The sequence below is a fragment of the Gracilinanus agilis genome, chromosome 1, assembly GCF_016433145.1.
Source record: "Gracilinanus agilis isolate LMUSP501 chromosome 1, AgileGrace, whole genome shotgun sequence".
Classification (NCBI taxonomy): domain Eukaryota; kingdom Metazoa; phylum Chordata; class Mammalia; order Didelphimorphia; family Didelphidae; genus Gracilinanus; species Gracilinanus agilis.
Window position 1 is genome coordinate 763,714,863 of NC_058130.1, and position 19,443 is coordinate 763,734,305.

The following is a 19,443-nucleotide window of genomic DNA, read 5'->3' on the forward strand; positions in this document are numbered from 1 at the left end:
TTTTTTTAAACCCTCACCTTCCATCTTAGAATCAAGACTGTGTATTGGTTCCAAGGCAGAAGAGTGGTATGGGCTGGACAATGGGGGTAAAGGGACTTGTCCAGGGTCACACATCTAGGAAGTGTCTGAGACTAGATTTGAACCCAGGACCTCTGATCTCTAGGCTTGGCTCTCAGTTCATTGAACCACCTAGCTGGCCCTTACCCTTTTTTGTTTCTTGGACCACTTCAGCAGTGTCTGGTGAAGCCCAAAGATCCTTTCTCAAAATCACATTTTTATATAATTGAAGGAAATGCTAAATTTCAGTTAGAGATGAATGAAAATAAAGATGAAAAATTGTCCCATCCAAGTTCATGGATGCCCTGAAATCTCTCCTTGTATTCGGGGTCCCTGGCTCCCAGGTTAAGGACCCCCCAACATAGACCAAGCTCTACCTGTAAAAGAACTCTTATTCTATATAACCCAATGACTTTTCAGCCTCAGGAAAATGAGTAACCTTCTAGTAACGACTTCACAGGATTGTTATGAGGCTTAAAGGAGACAATAGCTGGCATTTGGTTGGAGTGCTCCATTAATCTCAGTTCATCTTAAAAGTTATTGAAGGTGACAGCTGGGTGGCTCTGTGGATTGAGAGCCAGGCCTAGAGACGGGAGGTCCTGGGTTCAAATCTGGCCTCAGACACTTCCTAGCTGTGTGATCCTGGGCAAGTCACTTGACCCCCATTGCCTAACCCTTACTGCTCTTCCGCCTTGGAACCAAAACACAGTATTGATTCCAAGACGGAAGGTGAGGGTTTAAAAAAATAAAATGAAAAAGTTATTGAAGCTTACAACTGTACTAAGAGCTTTGGGACACCTTGTATGGGGTTTTATGGTTTGCATGGCCTTTGCATTCACTATTTCCTTATCCCAATTTTACATATTGGGAAACCGAGGTTGAGAGAGACTCCTTTGCTCTAGGTTATACCACTATTTAGTTGCCAGTTAATCCTGAGGCAGGATTTGATCTCAGTTCTTCTTAACTCCTAGCCCTTCACTTTATTCACTCTGCTATCTTGTTGCCTCCAGTGAGACAGTGAACGCATTTTGCAAATTTAAAAGAATTATATAATCTTCAGGCATCTCATAAATAAAATTAGAATAAGAACACCTCTCAGCCTATGCCTTGTTGACTTGGGGAAGATGAATCTAGCTGGGCTGAAAAATGTTCTGAAAAAATTTCAAATAAAAGCTTGCACAACTGCAAGGGAGTGATGACAATAAGAATTGAAATCTATTAGCATGAGAAGTCAAGCTGAGCTCTTACCTGTTATCAAAGAAGGCATGGATGATTTTGGATCTGATCGGGTTGAGCTCCAGGTCAGGGACGTTGTTAAAGTTTTCTTTGCTGGTTTCCAAAGAAAAGACCAAGAAGAGAAAGACATCAAATCCTGTCTTCTGTAATTTGTTTTATTTACTTGGATTTAAATAAAACAGTTATTCATGTGGATCCCAGAAAAGCACGTCAAAGAGAATTCTGTCAACTACCCCCCTTAGTCCAGGCAGAATCACATCATCTGAAAGCTGGAAGGGACCTCAGAGAACATACATACAATCTAGCTTGTCCTTGAACTGGCATCCCCTCTTACAGCATGAATGAATGAATGGATAAGTGAATGAATAAATGAATATGCATCTAGTGGGTTGTGGGAAGCACTGGGATTCATATGCAGAAGCAAAAACAGTCCCTATGCTCAAGGAACTTTCATTCTAAAGGGGGAGACTGGTGGCTAGAGAGGGGCACTTTGGTTCACAAAGTTACCAAAATTGATGCCCTCCCCCCCGAAATGGCAGAGTTGAGTTGATCATGGTCCATGGTCCCAGAACTGGAGAAAATCTTTGGTTGAAGACCTTTGAAGAGTCAAGTTAAGTCAAGAAGCATTTATCTAGTGCTTACTGTATACCAGGCATTGAGAATGTAAAGAGAAGCAAAAAAGGTCCCTTCCCTCAGCTAGTTTATAGTCTACTGGAGGCATCAACTATCTCCCCAGGGAAACCCTTTTTACTTTTGGTTAGTGGTAATTGTTAGGATGATTTCCTTCATACACAGCCAAATTGGGTCAATTCAACAAACTCTTGAGACATTTGAATACTGGACTCTCTTGACTGGGTACCATAGGAACATAGATAACGACAAGAGGTCTTGTTGTTTTTGTTCAGTCATTTTTTTCAGTTGTATCTAACTTCATTTGGGGTTTTCTTGGCAAAGAGTCTGGAGCAATCTGCCATTTCCTTCTCCAGCTTATTTTAAAAATGAGGAACCTGAGGCCAGTAGGGTTAAGTGACTTGTCCAGGGTCACAAAGCTAGTTAGAGTCTGAGGCTAGATTTGAACTCCGATTTTGCTGACCCTAGCTCTATCCACTGTACAAATAGCTGCCCTTAGAAGGGGCCATAGAGGCCTTCTAGAAAATCTTGAAAAAAGAATTCATTCTCTCTACAAGGATCCTTAACAAGCAGTCATTGAGCTTCTGCTTACAGACCTTTAGTGAGAGTAATGCTACTCCCTCCTTCTCATTTCTTTCAGGTTTCAAGGTTTTTAGACCCTTTCCTCACAAGAAAGCTATGAGGGAGAGAGAGTATATGGCTCATTGTGTCCTTATCTTCTAGGCAGCTGAGTGGCACAGTGGATGGATCTCTAGACCTGGAATTAGGAAATCCTGAGCTCAAATCTGACCTCAGACACTTGCTAGCTGTGTGACTCTAAGCAAATCACTTAACCCTGTTGGCCTCAGTTTTCTTATCTGTAAAATGGGGGATAATAATAGTACCTCATTCCCAGGGTTGTTGTGAGGATCTAATGAGATTATATATATAATATATATATATATGTATATATGTAGCACTGCCCATATTAGGCATTTAATAAATTCTTATTTTCTTCCTTCCTTAAAGCTTGCTATACGTTGGGGGTTGGACCACAGTCAAAAATTAAATATGCTTTATTCCATGGGTATTGTTTTCCTTGGAGAGATACTTTAGGGGTTAAGGATTGGGCAAGGAAGGCCTGATCTCACACTGTAGAGAACTTCAGGTGAGGAGATGCCTTTTACCAACATAGATCAGTACCTACTCAGCAACATGTAGTCTTGAGGGAGTTCCCAGGGGCATTGGATGGTGAAAGGACTTGTCCAGGGTCACACAGCCAGTATTTTTCAGGGGCAGAACTTGAACCCAGAGGCCAGGTGTCTATGTACTACTATTCATTGCTTATCATGGAAGGAGTGATATTAAATAAAGAAATTTTGTAAAGAAAGGCTTAGATAAATTTATGGATGATGATCTGAGATAACTGATTAGGGAAAACAAGGGTAATTGGAACCCTTCAGAGTACAGTGAAATATGACAAGATTAGAAGCCATGGGAGAGCTTGGACAAATTACAACCCTTCTCTGAGCCTCAGTTTCCTCATTAGCCTTATCATCTGGGGGATGGAGCAGATGAAATGACTTCTAAGGTACTTTTCAGTTCAGATTCCATGATTGATTCCTAACTTTTGGAGATGGGCATCAAAGAGGACAACTGGACCCCCCCCCATATTGCTGCTGGCCAGAAACTAAACTGAGGAAGTATTATAGTTGAAAGATCACTGGACTTGCAGTCAGGAAAATGTGGGTTCAAACCGTGCCTCTTACACTTATTAATTGACCTCTCTGTCTTGTCTAGTACTCTGTAAAATGAAGGCGTTGGCCTCAATGGCCTCTCAGATCTTCCTTTCAGCCCTAAATCTATGATCCTATATCTCCAGGGCTAGACAGATCAAAGACCATGGGGCTGACCCAAAGAAGCTCTACTATGTTCCCTGTTTGAATAGAGGGAAGTAAACCTCCAAGAACCCATATCCTGGCCCAGGAATTTTTGTGGGGAAAATGAGTCCCATGAACATGTCTGTCTATAAGGAGCTGTGATTAAAAGCTCAGCTGCTTTCTCTGGTGGCCATCCACGTGAGTGGGGATCTTCTTGTTCTGTGACAAAAAATGCCTGAGTTGTTGACTTTCAAAGCCTCCCCCACCATCTCCAGCAGATGCTATTTTGCATACTTTTATTTCCTAGAATGCCAAACTGCACCGAGCTTCCCAGCCCCTACTTCTTTTCTTCCAAATCTCTCTCTCTTCCACTTCAGTCCCTACTGTGCCTCCCTATCCTGTGCCTACAGTTCCAAGGTAGGATAACATGGTCTGTGGGTCTGAGTTCTCAAGGATGCCAATGTTCCATGCAGGGGTACAAGTAACAGTTCATCCATGTCTGCCCATTCCGTGTGCCTCACATCCATGCCCCTGGAGGTGACCGTGCTGGGACTCTTTTTGTTTTCTCTTGATATTTTGAAGATATCATTGGTGCCTATGGGATATTCATCAGTTTTCCCTAGCTTTTGTTACACATTGTCTTTCAAAAACCTGCTAGCATGCATGTGAGGTGGGATTCGAACCCTGGACCTCTGATTTTATGCTAGTGCTCTTGTCTAACCAATACTGGAAAAGGAATTTCTTATATCAGTAAAAGCAGACATCTAGTCTTTGCTTGAAGATCTCCAAAGAGAGGAAAGCCATTCCTTTCTGAGGCTGCCCATTCCACTTTGGGGCAGCTCTCATTGTTAGGAAATATATTCTGATATTGAGTCCATTTTCACCTATCTTTAATTTCTACCTATAGCTCCCAGTTCTGGGCTCTGGGGCCAATCACTTCTATCATGTCACCAGCCCATCTTACTCTAGAGAAGCATAGATCGAGAGCTAGAAAGGTTCTTTATTTACTCCTATTTTTTTTACTACTATATTACTTTATTTATCTATTATTTAGTCCTACCCCTTGTTTTACAGATGAAGAAACTGAGGCCAAAACTCACACAGGAATGGACAAAGGTAGAGGTTTGTTTTTTTTTTAAAGCCCTTACCTTTCATTATAGAACCAATACTGTGTATTGGTTCTAAGGAAGGCAGAAGAAAGGTAAGGGCTAGGAAATGGGGATTAAAAAGGTTAACTTGCCCAGGGACACACCCCTAGGAAGTGTCTGAAGTCATATTTGAACCTAGGACCTCCTGATTCCAAGTCTGGCTCTCAATCCACTGAAACACCTAACAGGCCCCCCTCCTTCCTCAGAGGTAGGATTTGAACTCAGGTCCTGTGCCTACAAATTCAGCACTTTTTCCACTGCTCTTTTTCTTTGAGTTGCCTTAACTTGGAACATCATTGGCTTCTGTCCAGATATCACTATAGATTTATGTTTTGCTTCCTATAGAGGGGACACTGAGGAGAAAGACACCCAAAGTAACCAGAGTTGCTTGTCTGGTCTTACCTGTCTAGTATGGCCTCAAGGTAAATGACATTAACCACCCTGAGATTAGATCAGCCCAGAACACCCATTCTTCCTCCTTATTTCCAAATTCAAGTTGCTTCCCACTGATCCCACAGGGAATTAAAGTCTGGAATTTGAGAAGGGAAGAGGATGCCTTAAATACTCAAAATCTACTCTATTAGCTGTCCTGGAGACCCAGCATTGTCATGGAGGGATGAGGCCAAATCCCAAAGGCCCCATTATCGGGGAATGATCTCCATTGGATGACCAAAGGCACTATGGTCTCTGCTTCTTTCCTTTGCTCATATCAAACAACTGTAATTCTTCTTAAGGGCTTTGGGTTAGTTCTCCTTCTTCCCCATTCCCCCCTCCCCAACAACAACCAGAAAGGAGAGCCTCAAAGAGAAACCACTTCCTTATTTGTAAAATTACACTCCTGGGCCTCATCTCTAGTGGGGGGCAGGGATGCCAGTCTATTTGTCTCTGCCTGGCCGGGTCAAGGCCTGAGACAAATCTTGCCTCCCCCATGAAGACTTCCTGGGCTACTCCAATGGCTCTATAGCCAACAAGAATCTTCTTCATTTCTGAATCTCTGTAGGACTTTCTAGTCTTAGGTCAAGAGAAACAGAAAAGCTATGCATTAGGATTGAAGGAAAATAGGGACAGCTGGGTAGCTCAGTGGATGGAGAGCCAGGCCTAGAGATGGAGGTCCTGGGTTCAAATGTGACCTCAGACACTTCCTATATGTTGTATGTTGTCTTGCCCATTAGACCCTGAGCTCTTTGAGGACAAGGACTGTCTTTTCCCTTTCTTTGTTGAGTGCCTGGCACACAGGAGTCACTTAATAAATTCTTTTTTTTTTAATTTTTTTTAAACCCTTAACTTCTATGTATTGGCTCCTAGGTGGAAGAGTGGTAAGGGTAGGCAATGGGGGTCAAGTGACTTGCCCAGGGTCACACAGCTGGGAAGTGTCTGAGGCCGGATTTGAACCTTGGACCTCCCGTCTCTAGGCCTGGCTCTCAATCCACTGAGCTACCCAGCTGCCCCTCACTTAATAAATTCTTTTTTTTTAAACCCTTACCTTCCATCTTGGAATCAATACTGTGTATTGGCTCCAAGGCAGAAGAGTGGTAAGGATAGGCAATGGGGGTCAAGTGACTTACCCAGGGTCACACAGCTGGGAAGTGTCTGAGGCCAGATTTGAACCTAGGACCTCCCGTCTCTAGGCCTGACTCTCAATCCACTGAGCTACCCAGCTGCCCTCACTTAATAAATTCTTAATGGCGGCAGAGCCCCAGAAAATAAGGGCAGGAATTTCCCTGGAGGGCTAGGGTCAGTCAGTGCCACATCGGGGAAACCCAAAGAACCCAAGTTCTTTTGCAACAATTTGAATATAGCAGAACTTGTTTAATGTTTAAAAAACTTTTGTTTTCTGTATAAATAAATTCTCTTTCAGACTAGACTATAAGCTCCTTGATGGTAGTTGCCAGGTGTTTTTACATATTTTTTCCACCTTCTTTCCTTTCCCTCCTTTCCCCCTCACCCCAAACTTCAAATATATATCCATTCTTGGATTTTTTTTCTCAGTCATTTACTATTTAATGGAGGAAAGCTGGGGTTCTGTTCTTGGAGGAAAAGAGCCCAATTACTGGAATATTCTTTCAATTCAACAAGCATTTTTATTAAGCACCTACTATGTGCCAGGCTTGTCAATTGAAATGCTCCTATCATCAAGGAATTTCCTTAAATTCATTCAACTGGCAGCTAGGTGATGGAGGATAGGACCTGGTATCAGGAAGATCTAAGTTCAAATCAGGACTCAAGACATTTTTGAATCTCTGTGGAACTTTCTAGTCTTATACAAGAAGAGATCTGAGTTAGAAGTTCAAAGTTAATAACTGCGTGACCCTCCCAAAGTCACTTTATCTCTGACTGCCTCTGTTACATCATCTGTAAAATGGGATTAGTAATAGCACTTCCCTCCTAGGACTATTGTGAAGATCAAATGAGAAAATATTTGTAAAGGGATTAGCAAGCCTTAGAGCATTATAGTATTGTTAACTCTTTTTATTATTCTTGGAAATTTATTTTGTAAATATTTCATATATTTAAGTACTTGTCCTCTCTCTGAGAAGAGGCGGCCCCTTGAGGGCAGTGACTGTCTTACTTTGGTCTCTGGATCCCTGTCAAAATGGATTTATTAAGCACCTACTATGTGCCAGGAAGTGTGCTAGGTACTAAAGCTAGAAAGATACTTCCCCCACACACACAAAGGTCCTTAATAAATGCTGGCTACTGAATTAGTTGATGGGGATGGGGTGGCATGGAAAAGGGAATAAAACCTGATGCCTTTCTGATCTAGCTTCTGTCCTGGAGGCATCCCTAGAAAGGAGGGAAGGAGGAAGGGAAGGGGTTAAGTTCCAGAAGGATCCAGCATCCTCTTTCTTCTGTTGCCTGTAGCTTTGTCCTGTCATCCCTGGGGTGACAGCTCCATGGATGGTTGTTCTCTACCACTTTGAAGAACATGGGGAGAGACAGATTATGCAAAGCAGGGTGCCATGAGCTCCCTAGCTGGCTGCCAGGCGCTCTTCCTGCCGGTTGTTTATATAATGAGCCAGGCACCCAGGTCCTGCAGGGCTGGGGCTCCTGGGAGACCAGACAGCTAAAGGAAGGTCAGATTCTTAGAGTGAGAGCTCTCTGGTGGGGAGAGGGAAAGTCAGGGGAAACAGAACCCCCTTAGCTCCTTCCTTCTGTCTTCTGGTGTATTAGGAGGCTCCGGAGACAGGATTCCCTTAGTCTGGGCTGGGGATGGGGTGGTGATATATTAGGGCATTAATCAACCTGGAGGCAAAATCTGTGGCATCATTCTGGAATTAGGCAAGGACACTGTGGGTCAAGAAACTAAAAGGGTTTTTGGAATCTCATCATCCCCCAGCTGAATCTTGAAGGCATCCAGTCTAGCCACTGAGCCAAAATGCTATTGATGGTATCCCCAAAGTAGTCAGCTTCAAAGACCTCCAGGGGAAAGAACTCCCTCTGCTTTCCTAGCTAGACCATTCCATTTATTGTCCTGAAGTTCTCCCTGTTATCACTCCAAAATGGTCCTCAGTAACACTTCTTTCCATTGCTTCTGGAGTCTGCCCTCTCTCTGGGGCACTCATTCCACTTTGCATCTGCCAGTCTACCTGGTTTCATTCTCCCTGGAATGCTACTAACTAGCCTCAGCTGACAACATCTTCCTCAGCCTCTGATTGGAGGGATGAGTAACAAACTCCTCCCAATGTCTTCCTTTATAGAGTGCAAAAGCTAAACTCTTAGCTCATTCCACAATGCATCTGTGGTCCTGCCAAGTTTCAACTTTGTGGAATAAGATGCTCCCAAGCTAGGTATCCCCTGGTGTCCCGTTCCTTGCCTCCTATTCCTTGCTTCTTTTTGTGAATTGTCTCCCCCTGCCTCCCCTGCCCCCAATTAGATGGTAAGCTCCTTAAAGGTTGTTGTCATTTTTCAGATGTTTCTGATTCTCTGTGACCCCTTTTGGGGTTTTCTTGACAAAGAAACAGGAGTGGTTTCCTATTTCCTTCTCCATCTCTTTTGACAGATGAGGAAACTGAGGCAAACAAGGTTAAGTGACTTGGCCAGGGTCACAGAACTAGGTTTGCCATTTCCTTCTCTAGCTCTTTTGACAGCTGAGGAATCTGGGGTAAACAAGGTTAAGTGACTTGGCCAGGGTCACAGAACTAGGTTTGCTATTTCCTTCTCCAGCTCATTTGACAGATGAGGAAACAGAGGCAAACAGGGTTAAGTGACTTGCCCAGGGGCACAGAGCCAGTAGGTGTCTGTGGCTATTTTTGAACTCATGAAGATAAGTTCTGCTGATTCCAAGCCCAGTGCTCCATGCACAGTACCACCTAGCTGCCCTGCCTTAAAGGTAGAGACTCTTTTTTTTTTTTTAATGGAAGGCTGTCCCCTCAGGCTGTAAAGCTAAACTCTCTTTAGTGAATTCTCTATATCACAGTCAAATTGTCGAACTTAGTCCCACATCTCCTGATGCAGACACTCCCTTTTCTTTTCTATCTGTTTGAATCTTGGCTTCCTTCAAGTTAATAGGCCACTTCCTACCGGAAGCCTTCCCTGATCCCTTGAATTATTAACCCTCCCTTCCTTTTTAATAGATCCTGTAAAGAGTTCTATCTGTATCTGAGAAGGAAATAACATTTATGAAGCACCTACTATTTATCAGGCATTAGGAATGCAAAGAAGGATAAAAAACAGTCTTTTCCCTCAAGGAGCTCACAGTGTAATGGGAGAGGCAAGATGCAAACAGCATGTACAAACAAGATACAGATAGGGGAAAAAAAAAATATATATATATATATATATATGCTATTTATATATTTATATTTATATCAGTATATATAAATACTGATATATATATAGGGGAAATAACTTATCAAGATTAAGGAGAACTTGTAGAAAATTGGACTTTAAATGAGTTTTTTTAAAAACCTTTACTGTCCATCTTAGAATCCAAGGCAGAAGAGTGGTAAGGGCTAGGCAAAATGGGTGTTAAGAGACTTGCCCAGGGTCACTTAGCTTGGAAGTGTCTGAGATCAGTTTTGAACCCAGGACCTCTCATCTCTAGACCTGGCTCTCAATCCACTGAGCCACCTCGATGCCCCTTTAGATGAGATTTTTAAGGAAATTAGGGGAGCCAGGAGGCAGAGATGGGGAGGAGAGAGAATTTTAGGCACCCAGGGAGAGCCGGTATAAATGGCTGGAGTTGGGAGATAAAATGTTGTTTGTGAGAAATGACCAGGAAGTCTGTGTCAGTGGATCACAGAGTAAATGGAGGGAGCAAGGTGTGAAGAAGACTGGGAAGGTGGGAAGTGGATGAGTTGTAAAGGACTTTCCCAAACAAACAGAGGATTTTGTATTTGATCCTGGAGGTAATGGAGAACTGCTGTGCACCAATCAATAATACATTTTCTACCTGACCCAGTGGAAAGTCAATTTCTTGAGGGCTTGGATGGCTTTTACTTTTGTCTTTGTATTCTCAGTGCCTGGCACGTGGTAGATGCTTAATAAATGCTGTTGGGCAGGATTTGAGTTCTTCAGTGATGGGAGTTCACTCTCTCAAGCTTTATTGAAAAGCTCTGCCCCCTGGGCTGTTTTCTCTTCTACTGAGCTGAAATGTATCTTGTTGTAACTTCCAACCAGCTCCCTGGTCCTCCCTTCTCCAAGTGAAAAAGCTCCAGGTCTAGCTTCTAAGGAGATTTCCTTGCTAAGAAATAACTTCATTTTCCCAGAGCACAGACTCAGTAAGTATCCCAGAGGAGACTTGTTCTTACAGATCCAGGAAGGCAGATGCTGAATCTGGAGTGGGAGGACCTGGCTTTGAATGCTGGCTCTGCCCCTGACTGCCTATTGGGGGTGGGGTGGGGGGACACAGGAGCTCTTCCCCAATAAAGTCCGAGTTGGTTGGTTGGTTGGTTGGGCTCTGGGATCTCTTCTAGTTTCAAATGTCTGATTCCCTCACCTCTAAAATAAAGGAGTTGGACAGATGGCCCCTAAAGCCCCCTCCAGATCTAACTCTGTGATTCTAGATCTCTCATTCAGTAGAAGAGAAAACAGCCCAGGTCCAAGGACATTGGGAGAGTGCCCTCCTCTCTTCTCTTCTCCCTTCACCATCTATTTACAATATCTACAGGCTCCTTTCTCCTCCCCTGATGGTGTTCTTATGCCTTTTTAAAAACCCTCACTTTCCATCTTAGAATCAGTACTATGTATTGGTCCCAAGGCAGAAGAGTGGTAAGGGCTAGGCAATGGGGGTCAAGTGACTTGCCCAGGGTCACACAGCTGGGAAGTGTCTGAGGCCAGATTTGAACCCAGGATCTCCCATCTCCAAGTCTGGCTCTCTATCCACTGAGTCACTTAGTTAAATGGCCTTGGAATGAATAAAGGAAAAGAGGTTTGCTCTAAACCAGGGATGTCTTAACCTGGGGTTATGAACATCTTAAAAACATTTTTTGATGATTATTTCAATATAATTGGTTTTCTTCATAATCCAGTGTGTTTTCTTTTGTGCTCTTAAAAACATGGTGCTTAGATAGGATCCATTTGGCTTCTCCGGACTCATTGCCCAGGGGACTCACACAAAATGGTGATGACTCAGGCTCTAGTATTTGGTCCCGAAGGTCATCATTTGGGATGACAGGAAGGTCTTCCCCATGCCCGTCCCCCCAACCTAACAAGGCATTCCTTAACAAGTCTGTTGAAGGGACTGAATAAGCATCCTACCGGATGGTCGGCTGGCCCCCACTCAGCTGCTTGAACCTCCGGTGAAGCTGTTCGATTTGTTCTGAAGAGACTGAGGGGTGAAAAAAGAGGGAGAGGTCATTGGTAATGGAGTCCTCTCCTCCTAGAACTAAGGGGAGAGCAGGAAAAACCCATCCCCCAGCTCCGCCCCTTCTCACCCAAGACCCCTCCCCACCATCGCCAGAGCTCCTCAGGGCGTCCATCAGGCATCAGCATTTACTGAGCACCTACACTATGCCAGGCACTGTGAGCACAAAAGCAATTTTAAAAAAGCAAACAGACCCAAAGGTGACAGAACAGCCCCTGCCTCAATGAGCTGATATTGCCCCAAGGAAGCCCGAAGGCTGGGGAAAGAGGGAGGAAGAGGTTCCAGCCAGGCTTCAATTCACATTCCTCAGTGGGGCTTGATTTAGCCACTATATTCTGTCTACACATGCACACACACACGTGAAAAAACCCAACATATCTTTCTATCCATATGTGTACATATACATATATGTGTGTAGATGGATGGATAGATGATAGATAGATGGATGATAGAGAGGTGGATGGATGGATAGAGAGACAGACAGACAAATAGATGGATGGATGGATGAGATGGTAGATAGATAAATAGATAGATAGATAGATAGATAGACAGACAGACAGACAGACGGATGATAGCCTGAGATAGAGAAGTGGATGGATGGATAGAGAGAGAGAGAGAGAGAGAGAGAGAGAGAGAGAGAGAGACAGACAGACAGACAGACAGACAGACAGACAGACAGATAGATAGATAGATAGATAGATAGATGGATAGATGGATAGATGGATAGATGGATGGATGGATGGATGGATGGATGGGATGGTAGACAGACAGACAGACTGGCAGATAGATAGATAGATAGATAGATAGATAGATAGATAGATAGATAGATAGATAGATAGATGGATGGATGGATGGGATGGTAGACAGACAGACAGACTGGCAGATAGATAGATAGATGATAGATAGATAGATAGATAGATAGATAGATAGATAGATAGATGATAGCTAGATGGATGAGATGATAGATATATAGATAGATGATACATACATACATACATATATACATACATACAAGGAAACAGAGAGAGAGAGAAGTAGAAAACCAGGGAGTTGGTGACTTGTCTAAGGTCACACTGGTAGTAAATCACTACATCATAGTAAGAGCATCATAGCTCTAGACCTGGGAGGGAACCCCAAAGCCTGCTCTGGCAGAGGGTTTCCTTCCCAGGAGCTCCAATGACAATGAAATCAAAGGTCGATCCCCCAAAAAGCTTATCTCTCTATAAGCTTTAGGGTTTGCAGAGCGTGCCATTGTATTTATTCACTTTACATTTATTAACCCCGTCCTTCCCCAGCTAAGAGCGTTCTTTCCTTTCTCAACTGTTCTCTCAGTTTGGCACCCTCCTTTGCTGTCATGGCTCTACGCTTACCTTCATTCCACCCCACCCGCCCTGAGGAGAATGGAATCTTCCTGAGGGCAGAGACCATTTGGTTTCCTTTTTCTCTTTCTGGCCATTCCTGAATGCTGAGTCTAACAGAATTTGTCCTGCCCCTTAATTAAGGCACTAGAGGGACCAGCTGGCTGTCTCAGCTCCCAGGAGCTTCTGTGGCCTCAGGCAAATGCTATCTCCCAAATCCCAACACCATTTTTTTTTTCTGCAAATAAGTGGTGTTAGATGTCTCTCTCCCCATCTTCATGCTCTTCTCTCCCATCCCTCATCCACAGGGTACTGTAGGGAAGACATTCTTTTCCCATCTCTGCAGGGCTGTAAGGATAGTTCTAGCCACAAAATCCAGCTAAACTCGCCCCCTGAAGAGGAAAAACATTTCTGCGCTTTACCAGGGGACATTTCTACTAAGTGCATGCCTAGGCTCAAATGGGAGAAACTGAAGGGCACCTCAGGGTCCTGGGATTGAATCTGTATTCTGGTCGTCTCCTCTCTAACCTTGCCCTGTGCCTCAGTTTCCCTAGCAGTAAAGTGAAGCTGAAAAAAAGAAAAAAGACCCCAAAATCTGGCTTCCGAAGGAATCATGAATACACATGCACCAAATTCATCTGAAACACATATAAAAAGTGTGATGCTAATTGTGGTGTGCTGCTGCCCTAAAGCCAGGACCCAGGGACTCCCAGGCCATTTCCTGAAGTAATCAGTGCCATCAGCTCTGCTCTACTGATTAGGAGACGAAGCAATGACTCTGGGGCATAAGAGGCCCAGAATTTGGGGAATGCCTGGAGCCATGCCCAGGGGCACAGCTGGCTTAGCTTAGAGCCCCTGGGGCGGCATCTGCAGGAGGTGCTATTAGCTCTCCCTTCCAGGGCTCCCCTCCCTTTATCCTACCTCCTAGGGGCCCCAGGCAGAAGCAGCAAACACTTCCTGGGACCCCCAGGGGCTGGCAGAGAAGTTAAGGAGTGGGACTGAATGCTAATTCATAATAATAATAATTGTAGAGTCACAAGATCTGAGTCGGAAGGAACCTAGGAAGCTGCCAGTCTGATTCACCCCGAAACAGGGATCTTCTCTATTTCTCAGGCTCTTGGGAAGACATATGAGGATATATATACAGAGTATATGGGTAGCTGGGTGGTTCAGTGGATAGTGTACTGGGCTCGGAGTCGGAGAAATCTGGGTTCAAATCTGGCCTCAGACACTTGCTAGTTTTGTGACCCTGGACACGTCACTTCACCCTGCTCTCCTCAGTTTCCTCATCTGTAAAATGAGCTGGTGAAAGAAATGGAAAATGAGTTGTATGTCCCTGGACAAGTCACTTCACCCTGCTCTCCTCAGTTTCCTCATCTGTAAAATGAGCTGGTGAAGGAAATGGAAAATGAGTTGTATGTCCCTGGACAAGTCACTTCCCCCTGCTTGCCTCAGTTTCCTCATCTGTAAAATGAGCTGGAGAAAGAAATGGAAAATGAGCTGTATGTCCCTGGATAAGTCACTTCACCCTGCTCCCCTCAGCTTCCTCATCTGTAAAATGAGCTGGAGAAAGAAATGGCAGATCCCTCTAGTTTCTTTGCCAAGAAAACCCTGAATGGGGTCATTGGAATGACTGGACAATTATTACTAAGTTCCTTTTTCCTTCTGAGTTTCAATTTCCTTATCTATAAAGTAAGCCTCTTGGACTATGCCCTTTTTCAACTTTATATTTATCATCTTCCTAATTAGGTTAGTACGGCCTTTACTCTTAAACTCCCCAGGGATCCCTGGGAAAAATGTTGCTAATATTGACCTACCAAAGTGTCAATATGGGTGTGCCTTCTTTCAGGAACTGTGATAAATGAAAAATTCTGATTGACTCATAAGGTAGGGGTTGTTATTCACTTGGGAAGAGATTCAAAATGGAGTTTCTTTAAAGTAGAGGTTCTTAACCAGGGTCCCAGGAACTTGTTTCTATTTTTTTAGGGGCACCCAAGTAGCACAATAGATAGAGCACGCCAGGCATGGAATTGGGAAGACCTGGGTTCAAATCTAACCTCAGATACTTCCTACCTGTGTGATCCTGGATAAGTCATTTAACCCTGTTTGCCTTAGAGTTGCCTTTAGAGTTGTTACCAAGACAGAAAGTAATGCTTAAAATTTTTTAAATAAATGTTTTTATTAACTGAATTTAAATAGAATTGATATCCTTTGCAATCTGGTGTATTTTATCTTATTACATAAAAAACATGATTCTAAAGAAGGGGTACATAGGCTTTGCTGCACTGCCAGAAGGGCCCAGGATACCCCTAATAAGAACAAATTTCAGAATCCTAGAATCCCAGAGTTGGATGGGGCCTTATGGGGGCATCTGGCGCAATATGGACCTTTTCAAGAATTCCCAACAGCTGGGTGGTACAGTGGATAGAGCACTGGGTTTGAAATTAGGAAGACTTCATCTTCTTGAGTTCAAATCTGACCTCAGATGCTTACTAGCTATGTGACCCTGGGCAAGTCACTTAACCTTGTTTATCTCAGTTTCCTCAATTGTCAAATGAAAGAAATGGCAAACCACTCTAGTATTCTTGCCAAGAAAACCCTAAATGGGGTCAAGAAGAGTCAGACACAACTTAACAACAACAACAAGAATCCCTCATGGTGGAAAGAGTGTTGGATTTAGATTTGGATAGCCCAAACTGCAATCTAGAATAGCCCCTTTCCCTCTGGAATAGCTCTCATTGTTAGGAAGTTTTCCCCCAGAATAAGTTGAAATCTGTCGTGTTAAAACATTCATCCACCTCATTCATTGTTAATTATAATAATAACTTTCGAGTTCCAAAGACCCAGGTTCAAGGCCTGCCTCTGGCACTTACTGGCTGGGTGACCCTCAAAAACTACAAACAAAATGGCACAGTGGATATTGGCCATGGACCCAGAAGAACATATTTAAATTTCAGTGCAGCTACTTTCTAAACCTTTCCCTCTCCTGGGCCATCCTCATCTGTAAGGTAGCCTCGAAGTTCCCTGCCAACTCTAGGGTTCCATCTGCATTGGGAGAAGGACTCTCCATACTGGAAATTCTGCACCTGGATGAAAGCACAGGTCTTCTGATCAAGAGGGAAAAAATGCTGATATCAACCACCTCTGATTCCTATAAACCCTTTCAGGTTAATAAAGCACCCTCCTTTGATTTCTCCTGGCACTCAGAAGGCTGTGTTTCTTCCCATCAGATTGGTCATATAAACTTTACTTTTTTCCATGCCTGTTTCCAAGTCTTGTAACCCAACTCTTGACCCTTTTATCCCTGGCTGATGAAGTCAGTGATGCAGTGGGAACCATGGGAACGAGCCAGTCTCATGTTTCTGGAATCCTCTCCTAATGTTATTTATTTATTTTTAAATCAACACTGGGGACAGAAGGGAGCTAAAATATAACTCCTCTGGGCCCTCAGATTGTCCTTATCATCCATCCATCCATCCATCCATCCATCCATCCATCCATCTGTCCATCCATCCATCCATCCATTCATCCATTCATCTGTCCATCCATCTATCCATTCATTCATTCATCCATCCATCCATCCATCCATCCATCCATCCATCCATTCATCCATTCATCCATTCATCTGTCCATCCATCCATCCATCCATCCATCCATCCATCCATCCATCCATTCATCTGTCCATCCATCCATCCATCCATCCATTCATCCATTCATCTGTCCATCCATCTATCCATCCATTCATTCATCCATCCATCCATCCATCCATCCATCCATCCATCCATCTATCCATCCATCCATCCATCCATCCATCCATCCATCCATCCATCCATCTATCTATTTATCCTTCTATCCATCCATCCATCCATCCATCTGTCCATCCATCCATCCATCCATCCATCCATCCATCCATCCATCCATTCATTCAGATATACACCCAATGAACTACTACTCTGTGCAGAGAATTGTATCAGCACTGGGAGAAGAAAATGGAAATTTTAGCATCATCAGAAGATCATAGATTTGGAGACATAATAATAATAATAATAATAATAATAATAGCAATAATAACAGCTAACATTTATTTGGTCCTACTAGGGGTCAGGCAATGTGCTAAAAATGCTTTACAAGTAATATCACCTTTGATCCTCACAACAACTCTGAGAGGTAGATGCTATTATTTCCATTTTAAAGATGAGGAAACTGAAACAGGGTTTAGTGACTTGCCCAGGGTCACATGACTAGAAAGTATCTGAGGCCACATTTGAACCCAGGACCTCCATCTCTAGGCCTGGCTATTTATCCACTAGCCAACCCCCCCACCCCCCAGGGACTATCTTTGATTGTGGGTTGGTGGGTTGGTCAGTGGCTAGAGTGCTGGGTCTGAAGTCAGGAAGACTCATCTTTGTGAGTTCAAATCTGACTTCAGACACTTACTAGCTGGGTGACCCTGAGCAAGTCACTTCACCTTATTTGCCTCTGTTTCTTTATCTGTAAAATGAGCTGGAAAAGGAAATGGTAAATTACTTCAGCAACTTTGTCAAGAAAACCCCAAAAAGGGGCATGAAGAGTCGGATATGACAGAAAAAAGGTCTAGACAACGAAAAAATTGTATCCTGAGAACTAGAGGGGAATTTAGAGGCCAGTTAGTCTAATCTTCCCATTTTATAGAGAAGAACAACTGAGGCTCAGGGATATAAGGAAAGGATCATCAATTTAAAGGAAGAGAATTGTGAATCCAACCTTTTCATTTTACAGTCCTTCACTGTAGGACTAAGGACCAGGGCTGAAGCTGCCCAAAGTCCCACAGATAGGCAGCATCAAGATACCCAAAGTTCCCAGTTTAGACACAAACCTCCCTGAATTCTTGCAGGATGCAGCTGAAGGAGAGCACAGACTATCCATCAGGGATGATGACCATGCTGAGCTCAGCTGATGAGTCTAGCTGACGCTGCTAGTTTGTTGGGGTTTTTTATTCTCTGCCAAATTTCTAATGCTGTTCAGATAACAATGTGCCCTCCTTGCCTGGAAGGACCTATGTATATATATTTAGAAGCCATTTAGTCCAATCCTCCCATTTTATAGAAGAGAAAAACTGAGGCTCAGGAATATAAGGGGAGGATCATAGATTTAGAGGAACAGAATTTTGAAATATGTATCCATTATGGTACATGGTTCTTATCCCAGTGAGCTCTTGTCTATTCATGGACTCCCTTTGGATCATCAATTTTGGTCCATGTCACTGGGGCCAGTAATGAGAAGCAACCAGTGTGGAGCAATGGAAAGGACTCATGGAGTCCGAGGACCTGGATTCAAATCCTACTTCTGCTCATTTTTCCTTTGGGCAAGTCACTTGATCTACCTCAGTTTTTCTCCTCTGTAAAATGAGGACAGATCAGGCTTCTAAATCCTTGAACCTATTTCTCTGGGTCTCAGATTGCCCCATCTGTAAATCGAGAGGATTAAATGGGGCAATTTCCTAGCTTTAAACAGATGTCCCTGGCCAAGGCAATAGACAGTTGTTAAACACTTACTATTTGCAAGCTACTGTATTTGACTCTGAAGATACAAAGAAAAAAATGTAACAGACTGGCCTCATGGAGCTTCCATTCTATCACTAGAAATAGCATATACAGATAAAAGCACATAGAGAATGAATACAGGCTGGTTAGTGTGAGCGCTGGGTCTAGAGTCAGGAAGACTCATCTTCCTGAGTTCAAATCTGGCCTTGGATACTTATTAGCTGTGTGACCCTGGGAAAGTCATTTAACTCTGCGTGCCTCAGTTTCCTCATCTGTAAAAAATGAACTGGGGGAGAAAATGGCAAACCACTATACTAGCTGTGCGACCCTAGGCAAGTCACTTAATTCTGTGTACCTCAGTTTCCTCATCTGTAAAAAATGAACTGGGGGAGAAAATTGCAAACCACTATACTAGCTGTGCAACCCTGGGCAAGTCACTTAATTCTGTGTGCCTCAGTTTCCTCATCTGTAAAAAAATGAACTGGGGAAGAAAATGGCAAACTGGCTGTGTGATCTGGGGTGAATCACTTCACCTGTTTGCTTCAGTTTCCTAATCTGTAAAAAAATGAGCTGAAGAAGGAAATGGCAAACCACTCCTGTATCTTAACTGTGTGACCCTGGACAAGTCATATAATCCTGTTGGCCTCAGTTTCCCTTAGTTTCTATAAAATGAGCCAGAGAAGGAAGTATCTAGCCATTCTAGATCTCTTCCAAGAAAACCCCAAATGAGGTCATGAAGAGTCAAACTTGGCTGAAATGACTCAATTTAAATAAAGAATGTGGGCTCCTTGAGGGTTGGGACCTGTCTCTGCTTCCCCAGAGCCTAAC

At 43.4% G+C, this 19,443-nt stretch overlaps 1 protein-coding gene across 1 annotated transcript in view; it reads right to left on the reverse strand.

The window, feature by feature from the left end:
- Nucleotides 1–19,443, reverse strand: part of TESC (tescalcin) — a 63,182-nt gene that overhangs the window by 24,440 nt on the left and 19,299 nt on the right. Inside the window, exons 2-3 of the mRNA XM_044685443.1 lie at nt 11,630–11,699; nt 1,306–1,386 (exon numbers count right to left, since the gene is read on the reverse strand). Of these exons, the coding sequence (XP_044541378.1) occupies nt 1,306–1,386; nt 11,630–11,699 (151 nt within the window). The remainder of the gene's footprint in view (nt 1–1,305; nt 1,387–11,629; nt 11,700–19,443) is intronic.